Source organism: Pseudonaja textilis, chromosome 2 (genome assembly GCF_049901715.1).
Source record: "Pseudonaja textilis isolate UNSWEBS1 chromosome 2, rPseTex1.2, whole genome shotgun sequence".
Classification (NCBI taxonomy): Eukaryota; Metazoa; Chordata; class Lepidosauria; order Squamata; family Elapidae; genus Pseudonaja; species Pseudonaja textilis.
Window position 1 is genome coordinate 175,946,269 of NC_141991.1, and position 25,882 is coordinate 175,972,150.

The window sequence follows — 25,882 nt, forward strand, 5'->3', positions numbered from 1 at the left end:
CCATATTGTAAGGGAGAAGCAGGACAACCCATTGTTACCCATTCCCTAATATGAAGGCAATCCATAGAGAACTTGCCTTCAGAAGTTGTGGGTCTCCATCACTGGAGGCTTTAAAAAGACATTGGATGACCATTTGTCTGAAACAGCATAGCACAGGTGTCAACCCCACGGCATCATGTTGCCGTCACATGACGTATTGCAACTTTTTCCCCTTTGCGGAGCTGGAATGCGCATGATGCATCCGGCCTGCGGGCTGCCAGTTTGACACCCCTGTGGTATAGGGTCTCCTGCTTGAGCAGGGGGTTGGACTAGAAGATCTCCAAGGTCCCTTCCAACTCTATTATTCTATGTTTTAACTAATTTGCTGCATACTGGAAGTGGTGACAAAAGAATGTTCAGAATGCAGCCATCTAAGAAACCTTTATGGAGATATTTTTAATATAATTAGAATGTTATAAACAAACATTATCATTTCCTATGCCCAGCACACAACAGCAATTAAATTATGTTGAAACCTAAATTAAATTAGGTTTCCTACAGTTCACCAAAAAAAACCCAACAACCCTTAATCTCTATGAAACCAGCAACAAACAGAAGGCAAGATATTCACAAGCTCAATAAATAATATGAGCCGTAACTTTTTTAAAAAAGTTTGCAACCTGGAGATGAAGCTTTACTGCTTTAGTTCATTTGTCACCTGAGTAGCCTGGCTGACACTGGCAAATGAATGCTGCAGTGCCATCCTTGCAAATCCCTTTGTTGAGACAGGGAGATGACTTGCATTCATCAATCTCTTTTTCACATTTTAATCCTAGAACACAACCCAAAAGAACACAAAGAAAAATAAATCGGGATAGGCCAAAAGTGCAAAACACATCAAATAAATATCAAGTAATAGAAAAATAAAATGTGATTTTTGTGGAGGAGGGGAATTTGAATCTATTTATACCTAGCTTAGAAACAGATATGAAACTGGGATATATGAAAACCACACAGCTAATGCATCTCAGAGTCTATCTGGTTCTAGTTGCTACCGAGCTTGTTGACAGGGAGGCCTTAGGCTTTTGTTTAACCAAAAGCTCAAAAGACATTCTGTTTCAATTAAATATTCTAATTGATCTGAGTACTAAAACAAAATTGAATTAATGATAAAACAGACAAATCCATTGGTGATGCTAGGCTACTTTTTAAAAACCTCACGTTTTTCCTCTGCTTTTCCTCTGTAAATGTGTAATTTTTGGTGAAATTTGTATCCATCTCTATTGTTGAATTCTTCACATGGAGAAGAGTGTGGTTAAACCTGTACTTGCTTCTCGATTTATTGTTAAACGAGCAGACTGCCAAAAAGACTGACAAATTTAATTCAGCACCAGAAAAAATTTCTGGATATACAAAAATTCAAACATAGACTTTTAAGGACCAAATGTCTAAAATCTGTTCCTGAATGAAAAAATCTGTTTGCTTTCCTTTGTATTTGTTTTTTTTTTTTCAACCCTCAGTTTCTCCCTATTCCCAGCACATAGCTCTTTATTATAAAAAAAAATCCACTAATTTATTTCCAGCTAACTTTTGCAGTATTCAAGATCTATGTGACCTTTTACTGATACATTTTTTAAATAATAGAAATTGAAATGTTTTGCTAAACTGTTAGGTCTCCTGCAAAAGGCATAGATAGATCGATTCTGTCCTGTTTTACTCATTCTTGATGTATGAGTACAGATCAAGTGAATAATTCCATACACTTTTATTAGATTATAAGCAGGGTTTCCAAGAAGTCATTATCTGAATATGTACAGGACCAATCTATACTTAGAACTGAGAGGGCGAGTTTCATTATTTCCACTATAGTTAAGTGCAAAATTTTTGAAGGGTCCATGGGAGCTATCAGTCTAAAGAAAGAAATATTCAGAGAGGCTAATATAACTAGTGACGTTTAGTTTTAACAATTGCAAAATTCATAGTTAATATAAATGATGCTAACCTGCTTAGACCTACAAAAATTGTTCATTTATAATGAAATAGGGTAAAAGAAGACTAATAGCTGTAAAGTACATAAAAATGATATCAAAATAACCACGTGGCAATGAAAAGATATACTTAAAGGAAGGGGGGCTGGAAATCAGATAAATATTGCTACAACACAGAAGTTACTGCTTTGGAGCAGTAACAAGAAGTCAACAAATCTCTTAAAAAATTTGTTTCATTACAGAAAATCTTGTGAAAGACTACTTCATAGCCAGAGACACTCCAATATGTTTACAGGATACCTCCCAAACTTTTTATTTGACATTTTTTTAGGCTACAACCAACATTTTGTTCTTTTCACAATTTTTAGGCTCTAGTCCCTCATAGGAAAAATTGGGTCTGCTTTTCAAGAAATGTTTCTATTTTTCGTTTGAATATTCATGGCACACTTCTTAAATACATTTTTTTTTGTTCAAAGGCAATATACCTGCTGAAGCATGATATTTAGAGAGGATTCCAACCATATTACTTGCCTGCATATCCTGGTGGGCATATGCAAATGTAACCACTTCCAACCTGTTTACAGGTTCCACTGTTATGGCATGGTTGCAGGAAACATTCATGGAATGTCTGTTGTCAATGGAAGAAAAGACAAAAGCAAAAATATAGGAAAGAAAATACAAGAAAACATTACCTGTTCAATAGCAAGTTGCGGTTCAGACTTCCTATCCAATCTCTAAATGTTAAACCTTATTAGATATTATTAACGCACCATGGTCTCAAATACTGCGTGGTGAAAATAAAATGGTGGGGGGAAGGAATGTACACTGTGTTAAATTGCTTGAATCAAATCCAAATAATCCTCCATTTACAACCATTTGTTTAGTGGCTGTTCAAAGTTAGAATGGCACTGAAAAAAACGACTTACAACTAGTCCTTGCACTTAAGACACTGACAGCATTCCCGTGGTCATGTAATCAAAACTCGGGTGCTTGGCAACTGGCATGTATTTACGATTATCACAGCATGCTGGGGGTCATGTGATCACCCTTTGCCAGCTGGCTTCTGATAAGCAGAGTCAATGAAGAAAGCTGGCCTTAATAAATGGGTGATTCAAGTGTAGAACTGCAACGATTCATTTAACAATTGTGGCAAAAAAAAAAGGTAAAATCAGGCATGGCTCATTTAACAAGCAACCACCTTGATTAACAATGGAAATGTTTGTGTTCATAAATCAAGGACGACCCATATGAGATCACCAGCATCTGCAGGGGGTGGAGAGGGGGAGAGTGATGGCATTATACTACAGGATCTACTCCTTGTCTACATGCACCATGCCATTGCACCCATACCAAGGAGGGGTGGGATTGGCAGTGCATTGCCAGGATCCCTCTTTCATCATTCCAAAAAAGTAGCTGTCAACTAAAAAGATACTCCTTTGGTCTTTTTAGCGGCCAGAAAAAGGGAGTGAGGGAAAACAGTGCATTCCTTAAGTGCCTAGATAATCACTCTGGCAGCCCAAAGTTGTCGGAGCGCAAGAATATCACTGGAGAACATGATGGATGACTCTTGGGGATGGATGTGTCCCATTGGAGAAGTCACATCCAGAGGGTGCGGGGTGAAGACCAGGGTCAAGGGGGAAATGAATGGTGTATTTTAGTATCGGCTGCATCCAGCTAACACCAACATGGCCACTTCTAATAAATCAATTTCCTTTTTTCTGAGATGTGGCTAGAGACTTTTGATTTGAATGGGGGTGGATTTGTTGAAGTCCTGACAGTAGTGAGCTTATGCAGACACTGCTGCATGGGATACAAATTAAAAAAAGAACATTACAAGAGGCAGCAACCATTTAATTTTCAACCCATCATTTTTATTTTTTCCCATCAGTTTTCTACTTTCTCTACAGATAAATTGAACATTCTGGGAAATCACGACAGCTGTTCTTGCCTGGCTGCTGACTTTGGGGTCCTTGCTGATATTTTCTGGGACAACTGGAAGCACCACACTCTCCTCTGCTGCAGAAAAAGTAGAGCCAAAACCTAAATGGGATTGACATGAAATCAACTGTAAAAAATATCCCACTGACAAAATCTTCGAAGTCAAGACTCTAATACCATAAATGTTGCAATACCTGAAAAGGAGTATAGTTGTTGAGGATATACATAGAGAGATCTAACCATATTCATTTAAAGTATGAGTATCAAAATGTGTTATATTTCTTCAGGTGGACTCCAGTTTCTACTATTGATGAGGCACTGAACTCTTTCTGTCACATATCCTGTCATGATCAGAATCAGTTTGGTTCTTCAGTGTTTTAGTATAACATCTGAGTATTTTAACTGCCAGCATACTTCATCCATGCAAACTCAATTCAGATCTTATGCTAACCTGGAGAACTGGCAGTGACGGTGTAGGAAATGATAGTTAAGAAAAGGAACTTAAATTCAGGAACAGAATATTTTTTTGCCCATTCCTCATCAAGGTCTAGAACTGGCTATCAGGACTGTAACATCGGAGGTATAACACCCAACTATCCTATAAAATGAGGTTATTGAGGAAAGTTGAGAAAGTGAAGGAGACATACGCATGTGTCATTGTAGCATGTGTATGGATCATCTTTTCCTAGAAGATTGGTGTGTAAGACCCACAAAAAAAATTGTTCAGGATTTGTCTGAGATATGGGGCTGTTGATCACAGGATGGGTTTGTCTCTCCCAAAGTACTATTGTGATACAAAGAGGCTCTGTTCTGTTCATTGAGATCCCTTTCCTTTTTATTTTTGTTCCATGTGAACTGTGTAATGGTATCTCGACAGCTGTTTCCTGTCTATATTCTCTTAGCACAACCTAACTTCTCTTTTAGCACAAGACAGCCATTTACTGCCAAATACACGAAGAGTCAAGCTCTTCCGATCCTTAGGTTTATTGCTGATCATTTTCATACCCTTTAGAGAATATATAACCTACTTGAGCAGTCTGCTATAGATCTGGCTCCAATGATCGTTGTTGTTCCATAAAATGGACAAGACAAGCAATAGGACTTTCCTGGATCGGGTTGGTAATAGTCCCTGGGACAAGGATGGCATGGCATTAAACCAGAACGTGAGAATTCTCCAGCTGGGCAAGGAACTGCAAAGCATACAAGATAATTTTCTTCATGCACTGATGTATCATTTTAACATTGTTTTACCAAAGAGAAAAAAAAACTGTTTCAATCAATGGAAAGCTTTGGATGGATGCGAACCCATATCATCAACTGAGTGGATTTAAATGTTCCAGGACTAGATTATTGTATCAAATCTCTGTCATCTAGATAACGTTTCCCAAATTCCAATCTTATATGCCTAAGTTTATTCAGAAATGTCGCAGAGCAAGGTTAACCTAAAATAAAATCAACGGATCATATATAAAAAAAACAATTAAACAAGTATCCATCTGTACTTGGGAGTTCCAAATTTCTTATCTTACAGCTTGCAAACTTAAGTTTTCAAAAGGCCAAAATATCAGAAAAAGAGAATAGACATGTTTTTCAATGTTTTGCATAACTTGAAGTTACAAACTATGACCCCAAAAAAGCTTTTTCCAAAAAGCAATTGGACTTTCTTGTTTTTTTAAAAAAGCACTTCACTTCTCATCCAAGAAGTTTCTTCAGTTCTCCTTTAACGAGAAGTGAAACATTTTCAAAGGAAAAAAAATTGCCTTTTGGAAAAAGGGCTTTGAGACAACCATGACCTAGATGATTGTCCATAGACATATCACCCCAAAACAGCATCAAATGTCGAATACTTGATATTTGCCAAATAATGTGGCCTGTTTGTTATTTGTTAGATTTATATCCCACTTTTCTGCATATTTCTAATTCTGCACTGGCAACAGAAACAGATTTATTTTTTCAGAGGACAAGCAAAATTATTTTCAAGTTTAGCCAGAAATTGACAAAAAGTAATATTACTTTTCTCCATGTTTATATTATGCAAGAAATAAATAAAAGCACTAATAACATATGGAAATAATCTGCTATACACTGTTGGAAACTACAAACTAATATTTGCTAACGTAAACAAGTACTTTGTCTAAACAGAGGTCTCAGGAGGTTGTTTCTTTAAAGTATGGCTACAGTTCAAATCCTTTGTGCAGAAGATTAAGGTCCACTAGATAAATAAGATAGATTAGAGACACAATGCATGCTACTACTTAAAAATATTTCAGTTATGCAGGGATCAGGGAAGGGGAGTGATAGATACTGCACAGTATTTAACAACATGCTGTTTCCTGGAATCTAGATGTCACAAACCTCCACATGCTGATATATCCACAGCTCCTCTTTTGACTGTTGACATATTTTCTGGACAAGAAATGCAATGCTTAGATCCAGTGTTAGGCTGATATTTGCCAAGGAGACATGATTCACAGATCTCAAGGCCGTTTGGAGAAGAGGTTCCTGGCTTGCACTGAGCTGAGTATATGAGAAACAGTACAACCTAATTAAGAATCTCTAATCTAAAAAATAATGCATATCAATTCCAAGCAGCTAAAAAATAAGAGCAAAAATAAAGTTAGTGATCCAATGCAGAACAGTAGTATCTGCAATGAGGTGTAACTGGCAATTTAGAAGCCAAGGGCAAGCTAAGTGTATTAGCTTGCAAAATACCATTTGTAAAGAGAGTCTGCCACAAATATGGATATGTTTTTTGCAGAAGCTCGGTGTTGTGTTTAGAACACTCCATTGAAACCATAAACTACCATAAAAATGCGAAGCACACAGAGTAAAGAAGCTTTTTTGGATGATTGGCATTCTGTTATAATAAAACTGATATATTAGCTCCACTGAAAAGACCACACAATTACTGAGACAAAAGAAGAAGAAAAAGTATAAATTATAAAAAGTGTGCAAATTATTAGGATCTTATTGTAATTGTTTTAGTCTGTCATTCTAACTTCCTGATTTAAAAATTTCACTCATATTTGAACTTGTGTTTCAATTGCTATTTTATTGTCCTGAACTGTTTTGGGAGCCATTTCTGTAAAAATATTTATTTAAACAAATGTATTTATCCAAGAATACTAATTCTAATGCAATTTACTGCAGAATCACAATAAAAGAATTGCTTTCATTTCCACTGCAGCTTTCTTTTCCAAAAATTGTCAATCTATTTACTCCTAATGATGTTTTCCTCTGTTTGATAATATCTGATATGCTGCTTCGACTTTGTATTCTTCAGAGAAATCAGATAATTGTTACAAGGGCATTTTACTTTACAGGTAAAATCTACAGGTAGACCTCAACTTATGACTGTCATTGAGAGCAGAATTTATTTTGCTAAGCAAGGCAATTGTTAAATCAGTTGTGCCCAATTTAACAACTTTTCTTGCCACTGTTGTTAAGCGAATCGTTGCAGTTCAGTGATTTATCCGGTTGTTAAGCAAATTTGGCTTCCCCAATGACTTTGCTTGTCAGAAACCAGCCGGGAGGTCCCAAATTGTGACCCCATGACCCCAGAATGCTGCAACTGTTGTAAACACATGCCAGATGCCAAGTACCCAAATTTTGATGATGTGATTGTGGGGATGCTGAGATGGTCATAAGTGCAAGGACTGGTTGTAAGTCCCTTTTTTCAGTGCCATTATAATTTCAAATGGTCGTTAAACAATAGTGGTAAGTTGAGGACTATCTGTATAACTTCAAGTGCTTTTTTGAAAAAGAGATAATCTTGTTGGCTACCTTTGGAGAAAAAAAACACAGATTAGATGCAGTGATCAGTCCCAACACCCCTATCCCCCACTTCTCCCTCCCTCCCTCCCTCTCAAACACACACATACACACAAGTCAATATTGAACCACTTTGCTTCTTTCAAACCTTATTGCCTTCAACTTGCCAATGAACTAGGGAGAGAGAAGGGTGGAATGGAGTGCTGAGAAGTTGTGCACAGATTGTGAGAGCCTGGAAACCATCAAGCAGAGGTGGTATTCAGCAGGTTCTGACCAATTCTGGAGAACCGGTAGCGGAAATTTTGAGGAGTTCGGAGAACCAGCAAATATCACTCTGACTGGAGATTTTACAGTATCTTTCCCCTGCCACACCCATGAAACCACTCCCACAGAACTGGTAATAAAAAAAAATGTGAATCCCACCACTGCCATCAAGGTCACGACTGCAGGTGCTTGAGAAGGTGGTGAACTGTTCCCATAACAAAAGGACATCTCATAATTGGACAATGTGATCACCCAGGGGTGGGGAGAAAGGGAAGCTATTGTTTAACTAGGCAAGCATTTGCATGGGAAAACCAGAGTTGGTTTTGATTCTTCAGTACCAAAATGGTGTATCCAATAAAGCTTTAGTTTTGGGGATTCAAAGCTCTTGAGAGTGTTTACTTGTTTTGGATGCCCTAGTCAGATAGTTCATACGTGCGCGCGCATACACACACCTTTCTATAAAGTTGTACTTATGAACAATATTTTGTTATTTTATATTTGTGTATTTTATAAAAAATAAAGTCATTTTTAAGAACCTTCTTTAGTCTAAATTTAAATTTTGTTTCCAAACATCTAGATAAACATAATTTAAACAAGCATAAACATTCATTTTCATGTTTAAATAAAAAGATACTGGTTCCCTCAACAGCTAAATAAATAAATATTATACGCAGGATCCAATCTGGGTCGGTCACCGGGACCAGGTTTTGTCTTCCGAGCTTTCAGACTTCACCTTCATTTCTGACATATTATATGACTGCAAATTTCCTACCTTTGCATTCTGACACACTTCTGGAATGGAGATATTCAGTGTAGGTGTTAGATGGACAATTTTTACATTCTAGCTGCCCTTCCTCATCTTGATATGATCCAATCCAGCAACTTTCACATGCATGATGTTCCAGAGAATAGTACGTACCCAAAGGACAGTTAACTGGAATTTAATGAGATAAAATATGAATAAAATGTTGGGCGTGGAACAATGGTGGTTTAACATATATTCTGACCTAATTCTCAAACTGTAGATGGCAATGTAATCTGCATCTGCATTACCACAGACACAGTTCCTACATGTGCAAAAACTATATGAGCTACGTGATTGATTGAAAAAGATAGTTACAGATTACATGAAAATGTGTTAAAATAGTCATAACTGCTGAAATCCAAACAGTTGTGTGCTACTGATGAAATACTTTTATGCGGGAAGGAGAAAGAAGAAATTCTGAGTAACTCTTCTTCCTTCATGTAATCACTGTAGGCTCCACCAAAGCTATTCTGGAGGATTTGTGGAACTTCATGCAGTACAAGAATTTATTAGTATTGTAGAAAAATATGGTCTTACCCCTCCCGCTTCCCACTGAAGGAAGCCTTCACTAAGAGGTAGGAAATCGGTTGAGGAGCCAAACTTTTCCGAAGTGAAAATAAATAAGATATCATGAACGGTAAATTTAAGATTGACATTATATGATTCTTTTAATTCTCCCTCAAAAGTAGATATACGCAATAACTACAAGCTGATAGCCTTCTAAACAGCATAATTTAAATTAAATTAAATGAGATTAACTTTACCTACCACACATTCGCCCCCGAAGAACAGAGCCTGGTTTGCAGAAGAGAAAAGCCTTTTCAGCTTCTAGAGAATTGATGTCAGCTATAAGCAACTCAGAAGACAACTGAAAAGAATACATGGGATGCTTGTTGAGGGTTCTTTTCAATCTATTTGTGATCCTCTCTAGTGTTTTTAGAAGGCGCTGCTGGTTTTCTGCTTCCAGAGAATCATTGCGTTTGTCAGGCAGTGGTACAGTAGCTATGATTAAAAACAATGAACTTATATACAAAAGACAGAGGCATTACAAAGTTAATTAGCATAATGCTCTTTAGAAGCATGCAGAAGAATAGAAAAATTATTCAATCTGTGAAGTGTTCAACATAATTCCTATGGATGTTCTATTTACAAAACACTCAAAATAGGCTCCATTTTTAAAAGGTGTACATCATTTTCCTAAATAATAAAAATATAAAATGTTTTCATACCAGTGATATTAAAAATTAATTTTATTTTGTGATCCGACATGGGCATGTTCGTTTTTTTGTGCCTTTTGACCCGGGAGTTTGCCACATCCATAGAATCGGATGGTAGTTTAGGTTGCTGCTCTTCAGAATCTACTTCAACAAAATCATCGTAAGAGTAATCCAGCCGATTTATGGCACCCCAGCCACCGGGACCTGTTGGTAATAAACAGAGAGAGAAAAAGAAATATCTCAAGAGAAACGAATAACATTTATGAATGGTCACGAGCTGCTCAAGCACAACTGCATTTTTTAGGAGAAGAGAAAAGGATAAGCAGCTGCTAGTTGACTTGACAATTTGGAAGATAAGATGCAGACATGAAAGGTCAACTCCTACCCCAAAGGTTAATCAGAGAGGTACAGTATGAACGAATGCAATACGGACCTGACACCGCTGCTTCTAGGGAAGGAAATACCAGTGGGAAGGAAGTAGAGAAATAAATGATGGAAGGAGGTCTTAATTGTTTATTCTTTTTTTTTCCTGGCCATTTTTCTATTTTTCTTCTTCTGATGTGCTTACCCGGGTTTACCAGGAGCACTGGTCTGACTCAGTAACATACAAGCAGTCCTCGATTTACAACAGTTCGCTTAGTGACCAAAGTTACAATGTCAATGAAAAAAGGGAGTTGTGACCGTTTTTCACAGTTATGACCTTTGCAGCATCCCCATGATCATGTGATCAAATTCAAGATGCTTGGCAACTTGGCTCATACTTATGACCGTTGCTGTGTCCCAAGGTCATGTGATCCCCTTTTGCGACCTTCTGACAAACAAAAATCAACGGGGAAGCCAAATTCACTTAACAACCAGGTTACTAGCTCATCAACTGCAGTGATTCATGTAACAACTGTGGCAAGAAAGGTCATAAAATGGGAAAAAACTCATTTAACAAACGTCTCATTTAACAATTTAAATTTTGGGCTCAACTGTGGTCGTAAGTTGAGGACCACCTGTAGTCAGAATTACTACAGGAGACAAGCTGAATGTTTCTTTCTTCAGAGCTTATAAACGATAAAGGGCAAGTCGCTTCACTTACCAATTGCAAAGCCATTTTCATAGTCGTAATTATATTCTAAGCAGTGTTTCTGTGGCAGATCGTCAAACCTGCAGTCAATGTCATCAACGTCATTGCAAAACGAAGGAACCTATAAACCCATCAGGAAAGAGCAGTAACAAAAATAATTAGTTCACCACGGGTGACGCTACACAATGGCTAAACTCCCTTTCTCATCTCAGACGACACATAAATCTAATTTCTAGCTTTGTGGATTAGAAAGATGGCTTCTCTTTATCTTTCTTGCCATGGTTTTCCTTGTGTCTGTGTGTGCTCTGCCTATTTTGGCAAAAGGCAGAGCCGACACTCTAGGATGTCCCCCTTTGTCCATTGTTCCTCAGAAAGCTAAGTGTAATAATCTGACACCCAAAACAGCCACAGTGATCAGTCTGCAATCTCCATCTTCAGGCTGATGGTAAAACATATGGCACAAGCTTTGGGTTTTTCTATGCCTTCCCTTATCTCTAGGTTGTTGTTTTTTTTCTGGGAAAAAAAATATCAAAGGCTACCACATTTTTTGTGTCTCTATAGTTGGCACAATAAGATTACAGGTAGTTGTCAATTTATGACATTTGAGACCAGCGATGGGATTAAAAACTTTTTACTACTGTTTCTGTGGGCATGGCTTGATGGGCGTGGCGTGGCCTAGTGGGCATGGCAGGGGAAGGTTACTGCAAAATCCCATTCCCTCCGCACTCCACTAACCTGCTTTCCAGCTCCATTCTCCTGTGCAGAAGACCCAGCCAATCAGCTGAGACTCAGGAGGCAGAGAATAGATGGGGGCAGGGCCAGTTAGAGGTGGTATTTGCCGATTCTCCGAATTACTCAAAATTTCCGCTACCACCGGTTCTCCAGAATTGGTCAGAATCTGCTGAATACCACCTCTGGTTGGGACCAAAAGTTCAGTTGCTAAGCAAGATGGTTGTTAAATCAGTTGTGCCCAATTTCACAACCATTTTTATCACGGATGTGAAGTGAATCTCTGCAGCTGTTAAATGAATCAAATGGTTGTTAAGCACATTTGGCTTCTCCCACTGACTTTGCTTGTTAGAAGCTGGGAAGGGGGGGAGGGCGGTGGCCACAAATGGAGATCGCAGGATCCTGGGATGCTGCAAGGTCATAAATACATGCTGGTTGCCAAGCACCTGAATTCTGATCATGTGACCTTGGAGGATGCTGCAATAGTTCATAAGTGTGAAGACTGGCCATATTTTCAGTGCCAGTATAACTTCGAATGGTTGCTAAATGAATGGCTGTAAGTAGAGGACTACCTGTACACAATAATATACCTTTTCTCATGGAAAAAATATACTGGATTTCCATATACCCATTTAACTTATTTATTTAAGCAACTTTTATGGCCACCTATCTTGTGGGCTATACGAGCTGCAGTGGCGTAGTGGTTAGAGTGCAGTACTGCAAGCTACTTCTGCTGCAGCCAGCTGCCTACCATTTGGCAATTCAAATCTCAGCAGACTCAAGATTGACTCAGCCTTCCATCCTTCCAAGGTGGGTAAAATGAGGACACAGATTGTTGGGGACAATATCCTGACTCTGTAAACCGCTTAGAAAGGGCTGTAAAGCACTGTGAAGCGGTATGTAAGTTTAAGTGCTATTGCTATCTCATATAATGAACTTGGGCACCACATAACAACCAGTAAAAACAGAATAAAAAATCACAGTTGTTCCCTCAGTGCCAGATTAACCAGACTATTAACCTCCTGACTCAAACCCAACCTGACCCAACATTGGGGGGAAAAAACAGGACTTCATGGCCTTCCGGAAGGCTAAAAGAATAGGAACCTCTCAAATCTGTATAGGAAATCCTTGACTTACAACCACAATTGAGCCCAAAATTTCTGTTGCTCAGCAAGAGATTGTTAATTGAATTTTGCAATTCATTTTATGACCTTTCTTGACACAGTGGTTAAGGGACTCACTGCAGTTGTTAAAGTAGTAACACAGTTGTTACTGTGTTACTGTGAATCTGGCTTCCCTACCAACTTTGCTTGTCAGAAGATCGCAGAAGGAAATCACATGACCCCGAGACATGACTGTAACCGTCATAAATATCAGTCAATTGTCAAGTGTCTGAATTTTAATCATGTGACCTTTGGGATGCTGCAATGGTCATAAGTGTGAAAATGGTCATAAGTCACATTTTTAAGTGCTAGTGTACCTTCAAAGGTGACTAAACAAATTCTTGGAAGTCGAGGACGATTTATACTTCTATACGTTAGTTAAAAACACAACCTTCCTGCCATTTGTCTAATTTAGGTTGTCTAACTCACTTCTGAAATAGATAACCTTGCTTCATAGCCTTTACAAACTGTAATAAAAGAATGTTTGACTAGGAAAAATAGTACATTATTCAAGTAACACAAATGATTACATCCAGTAGTTCTCTATTTAAATTCATAACAGATTATTTAACTCTGTAATCAGAGACACTGGGGTTTATTTACTGAGTGGTCTATCAAGGAGTAGGTGAAGGGGCGGTCTGCCCCGCCCCAGAGGGGCAATCAGATAGGTGCTGTTGAGGGTTGTAGTGGGCATGAAATTGGGTTGCACAATCAGCTCTTTGGCTTTTGGCAGAGGTACGGTATGAGACAGAAGAAGAAAAAAAATATGCTTTCAATTAATTTTAAATCTTGAAAACTGCCTGGATAATTCTGTGAAGTTTTCTTGGAAGCATTTTTTTTCAGAAGTGGCTTGCCAGTTCTTTCTTCTTATGGCTGACAGAAATGATTGTTGAGTGATCTTGACTCAACTAGCATTGTAGCTAAAGAGGACTAAAACTCAAGAGGCTCCCGTCACTGCACCAACCTGGTTTTCAGCAACGAAGAGCAAAGGTTGTTAGAAATATCCTTTCCAGTTTTCAAATATAGTAGGCATGCCAGTCTCTACTGTTCACACATGATGTTTTTGTCACATTAGGATCTTGTAATGATGTACCATTAACTCACCATTTTACCAAGTGCACTTTGAAAAACTTCCACAAAATTTTTAAGCAGATTATTGTCATCACATCGTGTTGCTTTATACAACAGTTCAAAGGATTTAAAACCATGATTTGCCAAACGATTCACTGAAAAACAGTATATTATTATTAGTACATTGCTACCAGGCGAAATTGTACTAAATTATACAGGTGAAATTGTACTAAATTATGTTAAAATGTTAAACATTATGAAAGCTGAAAAGTGAAAGCTACTTTTAGTTCCTATTGCATAAAGAAAAAAATAACAAACTAGGATTATCCCAATCACAATGTAGGCACCAAATAATACATATGATACAATATAATAGTCCTTGTTTACTGACTGCCTCATTTAGTGACCATTCGGTTAAGATGGTGATGAAAAAGTAACTTTAAGACCAATTGTTGTAATTATAACCTTTGTGGCTCTGTAAAGCAAACAAAGTAAGATCATAAACATGGCTGCAGTTTCACTTAGTGACTGCTTTGCTTAACAACTGAATCACCAGTCTCAACTTTCATTGCCAAATGAGGACTATCCATATCATATCATATCATATCATATCATATCATATCATATATCATACAATGAAATCCTAACTGCACTGAACTGGCAAACTATATGTTGCTTTTAAAATGTATCCAAGTCAATATGACTTTTCCAGATTATTCAATTATGTAGCAAAATATCTATTTCTTTATCTGATTTGTGGACATTTCAATATTTGTTTCATAGTTAAAGATTCAGATTTACCCCGGACCTGTTCTTGGAGATGTTGGTAAGGAGAAAGGATGGTAGAATCCTCACAATCTCCATTTAATAACAGCCCCAAGGCAGTTATTCAAATAGAAATAATTCCACCTCAGGAACTAGCACCATAAACCAGGTTAATTTAGAACTGTGTCATTAAAACTAATGTCCTCAATTGGTGTCATTCGCTTTTGGAAAAGAATTATGATGTTCACTTGGCTTTCTTAAAGCTTAAAGAAAGAAAAGCAACTTAGGTCCCCGACTAAACCAGGGGTGTCCAACCTTTCACCTTCCCTGGGCCACATTAGAAGATGAAAATTTGGTTTGGGCCGAACATAAAATAAAATAACAGTAACGATACCCGATCATCCCAAAAAACCATAGAAAACATAGTTAACATATTAAATTTATTTGGAAATAAAGTTAGTGAGATGTTTTTATTATTTATTATTAATTATTTATTAAAAATTATTTATTTTTATCACAGTTTTTATCACAGTTTATTTTCTGGCCAAATATTGCGGGGGAGAAAGCTCGCCTGCCTCACGCCTACCCTCCTCCTGCAAATAGCCTAGCTGGATGAGGCAGGACTGGAAGGCAGAAGCAGCAGCAACAGCAGCGGGGGCAGGCTTCTGCCCCGCGCCGCCGCCGCTGCTGCTGCTGCTGCAGCGGTGGGGAAGGCTTCTGCCCGCCGCCGCCACCGCTTCTGCCCCGCCGCCGCTGCTGCTTCTGCCCCGCCGCCGCTTTTCCCCCGCCACCGCTGCTGCTTCTGCCCCGCCGCGCGCCGCCACCGCCGCTTCTGCCGCCACCGCCGCTTCTGCCACCACTGCCGCTTCTGCCGCCGCCGCTTCTTCCCCGCCACCGCTGCTGCTTCTGCCGCCGCCGTTTCTGCCCGCCACCACCACCCGCTGCTGCTTCTTCCGCCCGCCACTGCCGCCTCTTCCCCCGCCTTGCTGGGGCAGCGGCAGCGGGGCAGAAGCAGCAGCGTGGCGGAAGAAGAAGCAGTGGCGGCGGCGGCAGAAGGCGGGGTGGCGGCGGAGAGAAGAAGTGGTGGTGGGGCAGCAGCAGCGGTGGGGGCAGAAGCAGCAGCAGTGGCAGGGCAGAAGCGGTGGGGGGTGGCAGCGGGGGCAGAAGCGGCAGGGGTGGCGGTGGGGCAGAAGCGGCGGTGGGGGCAGAAGCAGCGCTGGCGGGAGAAGAAGCAGTGGCGGCGGCGGCAGAAGCGGCGGGGGTGGCGGCGGGAGAAGAAGCGGTGGCAGGGGCAGCAGCAGCGGTGGGGGCAGAAGCAGCAGCAGTGGCAGGGCAGAAGCGGCGGGGGTGGTGGCAGGGCAGAAGCGGCGGGGGTGGCAGCGGGGCAGAAGCAGCAGGGGTGGCGGTGGGGCAGAAGCGGCGGCGGCAGCAGCGGCGGCGGGGCAGAAGCAGCAGCGGTGGCAGGGGCAGAAGCGGCGGCGGTAACAGCAGGAGGTGGCGCTCTGATCGGCGCCTGCCTTTCTCTTGCTGCTTGGCCTGGCGCTTGCCTCGCCCCGCCTCGTGCCTGCCTCTCCTCCTCCTCGCTGGCTGTGGCATGATGGTTGGGGTGGGCACTGGGCCGCATTACGAGGCGACCTGGGCCGCATGCGGCCCATGGGCCGCGGGTTGGACAAGCCTAGACTAAACTTTAAGGTAGTTGGCATCTTCCTATCTCCCAGCAAAATGATTTCTGAGATCACTCAAACATTCAAATATATAGACAGACATGTTATAGGCATATGTGAATCACCAACACACAAACAGCTGATGGATGGGTGCCTAACAATTATAATAATGACCAAATAGGTAATGGTGTGGATAGATATAGGACTATGGTGAGAAGCTGGCTATTTTTGTGTATGTGTATGTATGATCCAACTCTTACTGGTTTGATATTTTTTTCAGTTCTCATTACTTAACTACTAGGAGGACAAAACACAACAGTCAACTGAAAAACATTTGAATGTTTTATGTACAGAATACTCTGTATAAAATTAACTCTTTAAGAAAGAAAAATAAATAAACCTTACATGAACAGTCGGGCCATTGATTAGAATAAGGAGGATTCCAGATACCATCTGCATAGGCACAGTAGTAATTTTCATTGGAGCCTGTTGTGAAATCATATCCCTCCATGCAAAATAATGTGCAATTAACTCCTGACTCATTTTCAGTGCATTTAAAGTCACCATTCAGAGGAGTAAAGGGGATTTCACAAGGAGAACCTGAAAAATAAGATTTTCAGATTAAGGTTTGCATGATTCCTACTCCTGCTGCATAACCCTATTGCCTACTAGAGGTGAGTGTATTTTCCCAGTTTGTCTCATCTATAAGTCACTACATTATAAAGCTAAACAAAATTCTCATTTTGCACATATGCTGATATTACAGCTGACTTTTTAAACAAAATCTAAAAAACCAAAAACTGTTGTATTATATGAACAGAATACTCTGCGTAAAAGTAAGTTTTCTTTTAAAAAAGAATAAAGCCAGCGTAGTGGAGAACTGTAAATTAATTGGATCCTCTCTGGATGTGAGATTGGAATTCCAAAATTGGAATTCAGGGGAAAGAAATATTCTTCAGTGCTCTTCAACACTACCAATCATTTCAAGTATAAGCACTACAAAAACAAACCTCTTATGACAATGTTAATCTCACAGGTCCTGTTATTTCCAGCCAAGTCAGTGGCTGTATACCGAACCAGTGTTTCTCCTTTGGGAAAGAGATCTCCAGGTGAATGAGTTTTAGTTATTATTAAGGCAGATCCTAAAATAGTCAGAAACAAAGAGGTCATTTCATCTATATATATAAAAGCGAAATACCACTCACGCATAATCACAAAATCTCCAGAACCGTAAAGCTTACAAACTTGAAATTTGGCACCTATGTTCCTCTTGGCTTTTAGGTGCTCACTAAGAAAGGATTTTTCGAAATGACCATCAGAGCATTAGTATTTCGTATATTATTATTAACACACTCTGATGCTAAGGAGTTCTACTCCCCGTCCCCACCTGAAAAGAAATCTGTTCCAAATGCAAAACACAAGCAGAGGAGAGAAGTTTCAGTTTTAGTTTCACAGCAGCAACCAGCTTTAGCACAGAACAGTTGAGCTAAGCCACGCCCAGGCTTCTTGCTGTCACCTTCTTGCTCACAGCAAATACTCTTTCAGTTTCCAAACACTCCTCAACTCTCTCACACACTGACAGGATGCTAGCCAGATGAATACGGATGTGTTGTGATTGGAAGGACCAATCCTGTTAGGAACTTTGAATCTGATGACTGTTAGATCGTGGATTGACGTCAGAACCAGGAAACGTTAATCTGATGGGCAAGCCAGTTAATTAGCACGTTGCCTTAATGGGTATAAAAGGAACGAAATGACTGTTTGAATTTCAAAAGGGAGTCCTAACAGTTTTGTTTGCAGTTTTGAATGAGAACGTTACTCCTTTAGTTTGATTTGATTGTGAAATGACTGTTTGAATTTCAAAGGGAGTCCTAACAGTTTTGCTTGCAGTTTTGAATGAGAAACGTTACTCCCTTTAGTTTGATTTGCAGGACCGGCCTGAACCTTCAACCTCCTCTGCTTCTCAATCAGGTTATCAGCCGGGCGGCTGACAATGAGAACTTATGGAGACTTCAGGTGAAGGTAATAATTTAGATGATTGCTGGGTGGATGTCAGAAGCAGGCGTCTCCTTACGAGAAGAAACCAACGGGAGCACAGGAGGAGGGCAGATCAGTAATTAGACTAATTAGCTGCTGCTCTATAAAGGGAGAGAGATGACTTTGCACCTTGTCCGGAACAAAGTGTTTGTTTGCAAGGAGAACCGAAGATTTTGGCTTGGAGGATTTAAACCTGAAATATCTTGTTGGGACTTGGATTTATTTCGTTGGAACTATTAACTTGGACTATCTTGTGGAGGCTATCTACAGCTGTTATCAGTGAAGATTCCTGTTTGCTGCCTTTATTTGCGAGGACTGCTGCTTTCAGCCTTATCTGTTTATTTTGGAAGGTGGGACATAACACGGATGCATGCTTATTTTCCTCCTCAAAAACTAAGCCTGATCACATAGTTTCGTAGCAAAGCATGGGTATAGAGCTAGTTTCTAATATTCTTCAATGCTACATGCTTCACATTTATAACATGGAACCCCAAATAACGGTTCTGAGCCTTAAGTATCTGAAATATAATTTACAGGCTATGTAGTCTGATTTTATATAATTCATTCTCGGCATTGATGCCTTTGTGTATCTCAGCCTTAATATAATTTAATCAGTCCTCAAATTCTTTTTATTTACCAGGACAATACAATGAATGGAACAACTTGTTCTACTCTTCTGAATGTACGTTGCATTTTGCAGAACATAATAAACGATTGAGTTTTGCAAGAAAAATATTAAATATGGATTAAAACCTTGCTCTAAATAGTAATTTTAGGAAAATTTTATTGTTCTTTATTAATGTTACTTGGCAATCCTTTAATGTGTTTCAAGCAATAATGTACTTTAAACATTTCTACTTAAAATATCCTGAATTTTCTATTTTAACTCATGCTAGTTAGGGTACAAGTTAAAGAAAGATGCAATTTCTTAGCTTCATCCTGAAATGATAGCATTTCCTATCAGGAACACTTCAAACTGATTGTCAAAATCTTCCAAGCGGAATCCAAAAGAATGCCCCAAAATAGGTAGAAAAACCCCCAAACCTATGAAAAAGGAATCACTCACCTGAATTGTCCGAAAACTGTGGCTCATCCCACGTTACTCTGTGCTCCTTCTCAGTGATTTGAATTGGTAGTGGAGATCTGCATTCATCAATTACTGGGGGTTCAATGTCTGAATATTTGAAGTTATAAAGAACATTGAATCATAGAAAGAAAGAAAGAAAGAAAGAAAGAAAGAAAGAAAGAAAGAAGGAAGGAAGGAAGGAAGGAAGGAAGGAAGGAAGGAAGGAAGGAAGGAAGGAGAGAAAAAAGGAAGAAAAAAATCAAATGATTTTCCATACAAGTTTGAAATTGTTATGTCCCTGGAACTTGCCAAAGTCCCCACCCAGGTCCGTTCATGCTGCGGGCGTTTGCTGTCCCTCATTGGCTGGCCTCCTCGACAGCCGGCTATAAAAGCCAGCTGCAGGGTCCGGCCAGCCGCTGATCGCTGTGAGCCTGCTCCAGGCAGGGCTAACACGTTCAGTCCTTTATTGCTACAATAAAGTCTTGTTGCACCCAAGCCCTGGTCTAGCCTCTCATTGCTCAACTACAACACTGGCGACGAGGATGGGATGGCTACCAGAGGCAATTCGCAACAGCTGAAATCACTAAAAACCGCTGAGCTGCAGACGCGCCGCCGGAGAGCTCGGTCAGCAAGAGCGAAAGTAATAGCGTCTGTAGCCGCTTGTTAGCAAGCTACAGAGGAAAGTGAAGCGCTGCGAGCCGCAGCTGCTCAGCACAAAAAGAGCGCGAAATTCAAACGGCTGTCGTTTGGATTTCTTGCCGGAATACAGCGCGGTGCTGTTATTCCGAGCTACTGACACTTACGAAGGCGCGAAATTCAAAGTGCTATCAGAGGCGGCAAGCCATCACCGCCTACGCTCTCCAGGAGAGCGAATTTCAAAATGCTGCCAACAGCCGTTGCAGCTTAGCCCCAATTGTAGCCCAGAGAGAGAGCAGAGAGGTCTGTGAAGCCTCTCCAGAGCTGTAGTCACTAGCCTGACAAGAGCACAAGTGCCATTTTGTTGTCCCAGAGAGATTTCTCAACAGCATATCACGCAGGAGTCCTCATCATGAACTCCAACCCAGCCTTCCCACCGTTCAAGCCGGAAGAAGAAAAATGGGAGTCATACAAGAATCGTTTAACCACTACATCGACGCTATCGGTCTAGCTGATGCTGGGGAGCACAGAAAAAGTCATTCTTCCTCAGTTATTGCGGGGCCATCGTTTTGATACCGCCACAGCACTCGTCGCTCCACGTGAGTTAAAGAATGTCCCCTGGGCAGAATTGCTTGAGATTCTCACCAACCATTACTCCCCCAGACCCTCACAAATCGCGAGGCGTTTCACCTTCCGGATGAGGAAGCAAGCGGAAAAGGAAACCGTCAATCAATATATGGCCGCCTTGAGGACTGCAGCCCTCCACTGTGGGTTCGGGAACTATCTTGATGACATGCTCCTCGACCAGCTCGTCTGCGGGGTCAAAGACCTTCACCTCCAGAGGCGACTACTCGCCAGGAAGGACCTCAACCTATCCCAGGCCGTCGAGGAAGCCTTGGCAGCAGAGCTGGCAACCCAGTCCGGCACTGAAATTCAAGGTCCCGTTCCCAAACAAAGCTGTGCCACCGTTCATTCAGAAGAGGTAGTCAACGAAGACGACCCTAACGATCAAACAGACATCCACCGCCTCACCCATGCCAAACAACCACAGGCAGGAGCCAGGCAAGAAACCAACAGTGCACCCAAACACATCATCCTGTGCCTATCCTGTGGCGGACCTCACTCGAGAGCTACGTGCAAATTCAAGGGTGCCATCTGTAACCATTGCCACAAAAAAGCCCACATCGCTAGAGTCTGCCAGGCCGTGCACAACTCAGCACAAAGGTTCCTTCTTTTCCCATTCTGGGTCCCAAAGGCAAGTACTAAATTGTCACACTTGCTACCATGCTAACCACACCTGTCACTCTATTAGTAAAATAACACTTTCCATTTTATTAGAAGGTAAACCTTGTTGTATGGAGGTTGACACGGGGTCAGCGCTCTCAATCATCTCTTGGGAGCACCCTCAAGAGAATCCAGCCCAGGCTATCCAGAAACCAGCTCCAGAAGTGCCAGATCTCCTTGAGGGATTATCAGGAAAAGACATTCCAGTACTCGGCAAAGGCAAGTTCCTTGTTAATTTTAAAGCTTTCAAAGGCCACCTGCCTCTAGTGGTAGTTAACGGCAACCTCCCCAGTCTTCTGGGGCTTGATTGGTTCCCCTACCTCGGCCTAGGGTTAACAGGAGTCCATGCTGTCTCAGCTTCTGACACTGACTCCTTATTCAATGACTACTCAGATGTATTCAGCCATGAGTTAGGGTGTTATAATGGTACCCCCATATCATTTGCAGTTGACCCCAAGCGGTTCCAGTCCGGCTGAAACCGCGCAGAGTCCCATTCGCCATTCGGCCTAAACTAGACGCAGAGCTCGATAAATTGTTAAAGCAAGGGTCATTGAGCTGACAGACTTCGCCAAATGGGAGACGCCAATTGTCACACCCTTAAAAAAGATGGCAGCCTGAGAATTTGTTCAGATTACAAAACAACAATCAACCGCTTTCTACAAGTTAGCGCGTACCCAGTACCGGTCATTCAACATTTATTACATACCTTTGAGCCTGGCAACATTTTTGCCAAATTGGACATGTCACAAGCGTATCAACAGTTCCCTGTTGACAACCAAACAGCCGAACTGCAGACTATTGTGACCCACAGGGGTGCATTCTGGTGCAAGCGTCTCCAGTTTGGCGTAAGTGTTGCCCCGGGCATCTTCCAATCCCTCATGGAGCGTATACTACAGGGCCTCCCTGGCGTAGTACCCTACTTCGACGACATATTGGTCTCGGCCAGGGACAGACCCCAACTCTTCCAGAGAGTCAGAGCAGTGTTAGACAGGTTCAGACAGCATGGCCTCAAATTAAAAAAGGAGAAATGTGCCATTGCCACTAGACAGGTGGACTTTCTGGGCTATAAAATTGACGCCTCAGGCATTCACCCCCTAGAGTCCAAGGTCAAGGCAATTCATGAGGCACCCACGCCAACCACTAAAGCCGAGCTCCAAGCCTTTTTGGGATTATTGAACTTTTATGCATCATTTCTACCTCACAAGGCATCAGTAGCAGAGCCTTTACACAGGCTCTTAGATAAAAAAGCACCTTGGCACTGGGGACACAAGGAAGACACCGCTTTCCGCGCAGTCAAATCACTGCTCACATCTGACGCGGTCCTTATTCAATTTGACCCACACCTCCCACTGGTACTAGCCGCGGATGCATCCCCTTTTGGGATTGGCGCCGTATTAAGCCATAGACTACCCAACGGCTCCGAGGCACCAACTGCCTTCTTTTCCAGAACACTCTCAGCAACAGAGTGTAACTATAGCCAGATCGACAAGGAGGCTTTAGCCGCAGTGGCCGCGGTTAAGAAATTTCATGAATTCCTGTTTGGCCACAACTTTGAGCTAATCACGGACCACAAGCCTCTCCTGGGTCTTCTTTCCGGAGACAAGCAGACTCCCCAAGTGTTGTCTCCCAGAATGACGAGGTGGACCTTGTTCTTGGCGGCTTATTCGACAAGCTCATCCACCGCCCAGGAAAAATGCTAAGCCACGCAGACGCCCTCAGCCGCTGCCCCCTGCCAGCTCCAGCAGAAGACCCACCCCCGGTCCATGCCATCTTCGATGTCACCGAGCTCGACCTTCCTGTCACCGCCCTCGACATCGCCACCAAATCCAAGACGGACAAAACCATCGCCCAGGTACTGGACTGGGTGAGGAGGGGTGGCCGGGTTCTAACCTCTCAGCCGAATTCACACCTTTTAAGACCCGTCAACAGGAGCTGTCTAGCATACAGGGCTGCCTGTTGTGGGGCACCGGGTTGTTATTCCGGCCTCACTGTGACCCAGTCTTAGAGGCACTACACAAGGGCCACCCGGCATCGTCCGGATGAAGGCGTTGGCACGGAGCTACGTCTGGTGGCCTGGTTTGGACGACGACATCGTCAAGTGGGTAAGCTCATGCCAACCCTGCCAGGAATCCAGACCATCCTCCAGTCACCACCCCACAAAGTGGGAGAGCTAACGCACCTTGGTCAAGGCTACACATTGACTTAGCGGGTCCAATACACGGCAAAACCTTCTTGGTGGTCGTTGATTCATACTCTAAATGGATCGATGTGGCCCAACTATCCACGACCACCACGCTAGCAGTTACCAAGGCTCTAACTCGTCTATTCGTAACACACGGGCTACCAGATACCATAGTTTCGGATAACGGCCCCCAGTTTGCCTCAACAGAATTTAGCCGTTTTGCCACAAATCTTGGTATCCGACATATCTTCACGGCTCCCTTCCATCCTGCCAGCAACGGACTGGCGGAGAGAGCCGTTAGATCCACAAAAGAAGCGTTAGCCAGATTCAGCAAAGAAGATTGGCATCACAGACTCTCCGTTTCTTGCTAAGCCAACACTCGACCCCTTGCATGGTCACCAACAAATCCCCTGCTGAACTGCTGATGGGTAGACGCCTAAGAACTGTGCTGGATAGGCTCCACCCTCACTATTGCCCTGACACCCCTCTCGCTTCAATGACGGGGGTCAGAGATTTTGTCTTGCAGGAACATGTATTTGCAAGGAACTATGCCGGAGACCCGCTGTGGATTCCAGGAGTGATAGTAGCCATCACCGGTCCCGGTCGCGTACGAGTACAGCTGGAAGACGGCCGCATCTGGAGAAGACACCTGGACCAGCTAAGGAAGCGACAGGGTACCTTCGCCAGTGTCGGATCGTGGGCTCAGGTCGACCCCCAGGTGCCACACCAAGCTCCCACCGAAGACCACGCCAGAATCGCTCCACCACCACCGCCCGGACCAGGGAGCAGGCAGTAGACCGGGACTGCCCAACGGGTCCGCCACCAGAACCAGTAGACGGGGCCACGACATCACCAAACACAAGCACAACACCGGTGCCTGTGCAACCCTCAGGCGAGGCTGCACCCCATCACCAACCCCACCGGTGCCTTGAACTCTGAGACACTTGGTAACTCACTGGAGTTACGGCGCGCTGGGCGCCAGCACAGACCGCCCGCTTATTTAAGTGACTATGCGTGTTCGCATCTGGGGGAAGGAGTGTTATGTCCCTGGAACTTGCCAAAGTCCCCACCCAGGTCCGTTCATGCTGCGGGGGCGTTTGCTGCCCCTCATTGGCTGGCCTCCCTCGACAGCCGGCTATAAAAGCCAGCTGCAGGGTCCGGCCAGCCGCTGATCGCTGGGAGCCTGTTCCAGGCAGGGCTAACACGTTCAGTCCTTTATTGCTACAATAAAGTCTTGTTGCACCCAAGCCCTGGTCTAGCCTCTCATTGCTCAACTACAACAGAAATAGTTTCTCCTTTTAGACGAGTGAAACATAAACATTTTCATATCAGTATGTTTGCAGCATGGAGATTTAAATCATGTTTAAAACTGTGTTAAAATATTTAAAGAGCTTGCTATGCAGCTTCCACCACAGCAGATATTTATCTATTCTCCACAAGACTTCAGCCATCAGACACTGTGCAGACCACAGTTGATCTTATGCATATGTACCCTGGAAAGAAGCTCCATGAAGTTAATAGATAGTACATGTCTGCAGAGGCAAGCTTTTAGCTTCAGACATATGTATTCAATAACACTATTCACCTGATAAGAATCAGCATAGTGCTTTAATAGTGTGCAATTATGGAGCTGAAGTAGTGCAGATAAAACATGGCCAGGACATTCAACAGCCCATAGATGTCCCACTATTATCTTAAAGGACTTATTCATAAAATCCTAGAAAACAAGACATAACTGTGCTTTACAAACAACAGGGAACTGAGAAGTGCAGGGGCCTGGGGCTTAAGCAAATATAAAATGGATGATAAAAGTGTAAACTGAAAAGCAGAAATAAGTTTATGACATCTTTAAAATAGTAAAAGAAATATATATTAAATATCTGTTATAAGAGTAAAAGGTCTGAGGCACAAGAGCCAGACTCAAGAGTGACTCTGGGAACTGAGAAGTCAACTAAAACTGCAGAAAATCAACAGCAGGATTTTTGCAGGAGTTTAAGACAACAGTGTAAGCACCAATATAATAAAAGTGCTATTTTACACTTACATGTGCAAGTCTAGCATTTGATTCAATACAATCTTTTTAACTATTAAAGTTCATCAAGTTTCTAAACAAATGTGTGTGTGGGGGGGTCCTACCAAAAAATTATCCATCATTGTTTTATCAAAATGCAACTTTTGACCTTATGCCCAAGGCAGACCTGTCTATAATTGTTTCCTCATGGTCCAAGAATATAATAGAGGTAATCCTTGA

At 42.0% G+C, this 25,882-nt stretch overlaps 1 protein-coding gene across 1 annotated transcript in view; it reads right to left on the reverse strand.

The window, feature by feature from the left end:
• The window catches only part of SVEP1 (sushi, von Willebrand factor type A, EGF and pentraxin domain containing 1), a 129,856-nt gene that overhangs the window by 53,553 nt on the left and 50,421 nt on the right, over window positions 1–25,882 (reverse strand). Inside the window, exons 10-22 of the mRNA XM_087926537.1 lie at window positions 19,530–19,637; window positions 17,437–17,568; window positions 16,832–17,026; window positions 14,031–14,152; window positions 11,047–11,155; window positions 9,975–10,166; window positions 9,514–9,747; window positions 8,713–8,874; window positions 6,261–6,422; window positions 4,934–5,095; window positions 3,916–4,007; window positions 2,499–2,595; window positions 698–811 (exon numbers count right to left, since the gene is read on the reverse strand). Of these exons, the coding sequence (XP_087782663.1) occupies window positions 698–811; window positions 2,499–2,595; window positions 3,916–4,007; window positions 4,934–5,095; window positions 6,261–6,422; window positions 8,713–8,874; window positions 9,514–9,747; window positions 9,975–10,166; window positions 11,047–11,155; window positions 14,031–14,152; window positions 16,832–17,026; window positions 17,437–17,568; window positions 19,530–19,637 (1,881 nt within the window). The remainder of the gene's footprint in view (window positions 1–697; window positions 812–2,498; window positions 2,596–3,915; window positions 4,008–4,933; window positions 5,096–6,260; window positions 6,423–8,712; window positions 8,875–9,513; window positions 9,748–9,974; window positions 10,167–11,046; window positions 11,156–14,030; window positions 14,153–16,831; window positions 17,027–17,436; window positions 17,569–19,529; window positions 19,638–25,882) is intronic.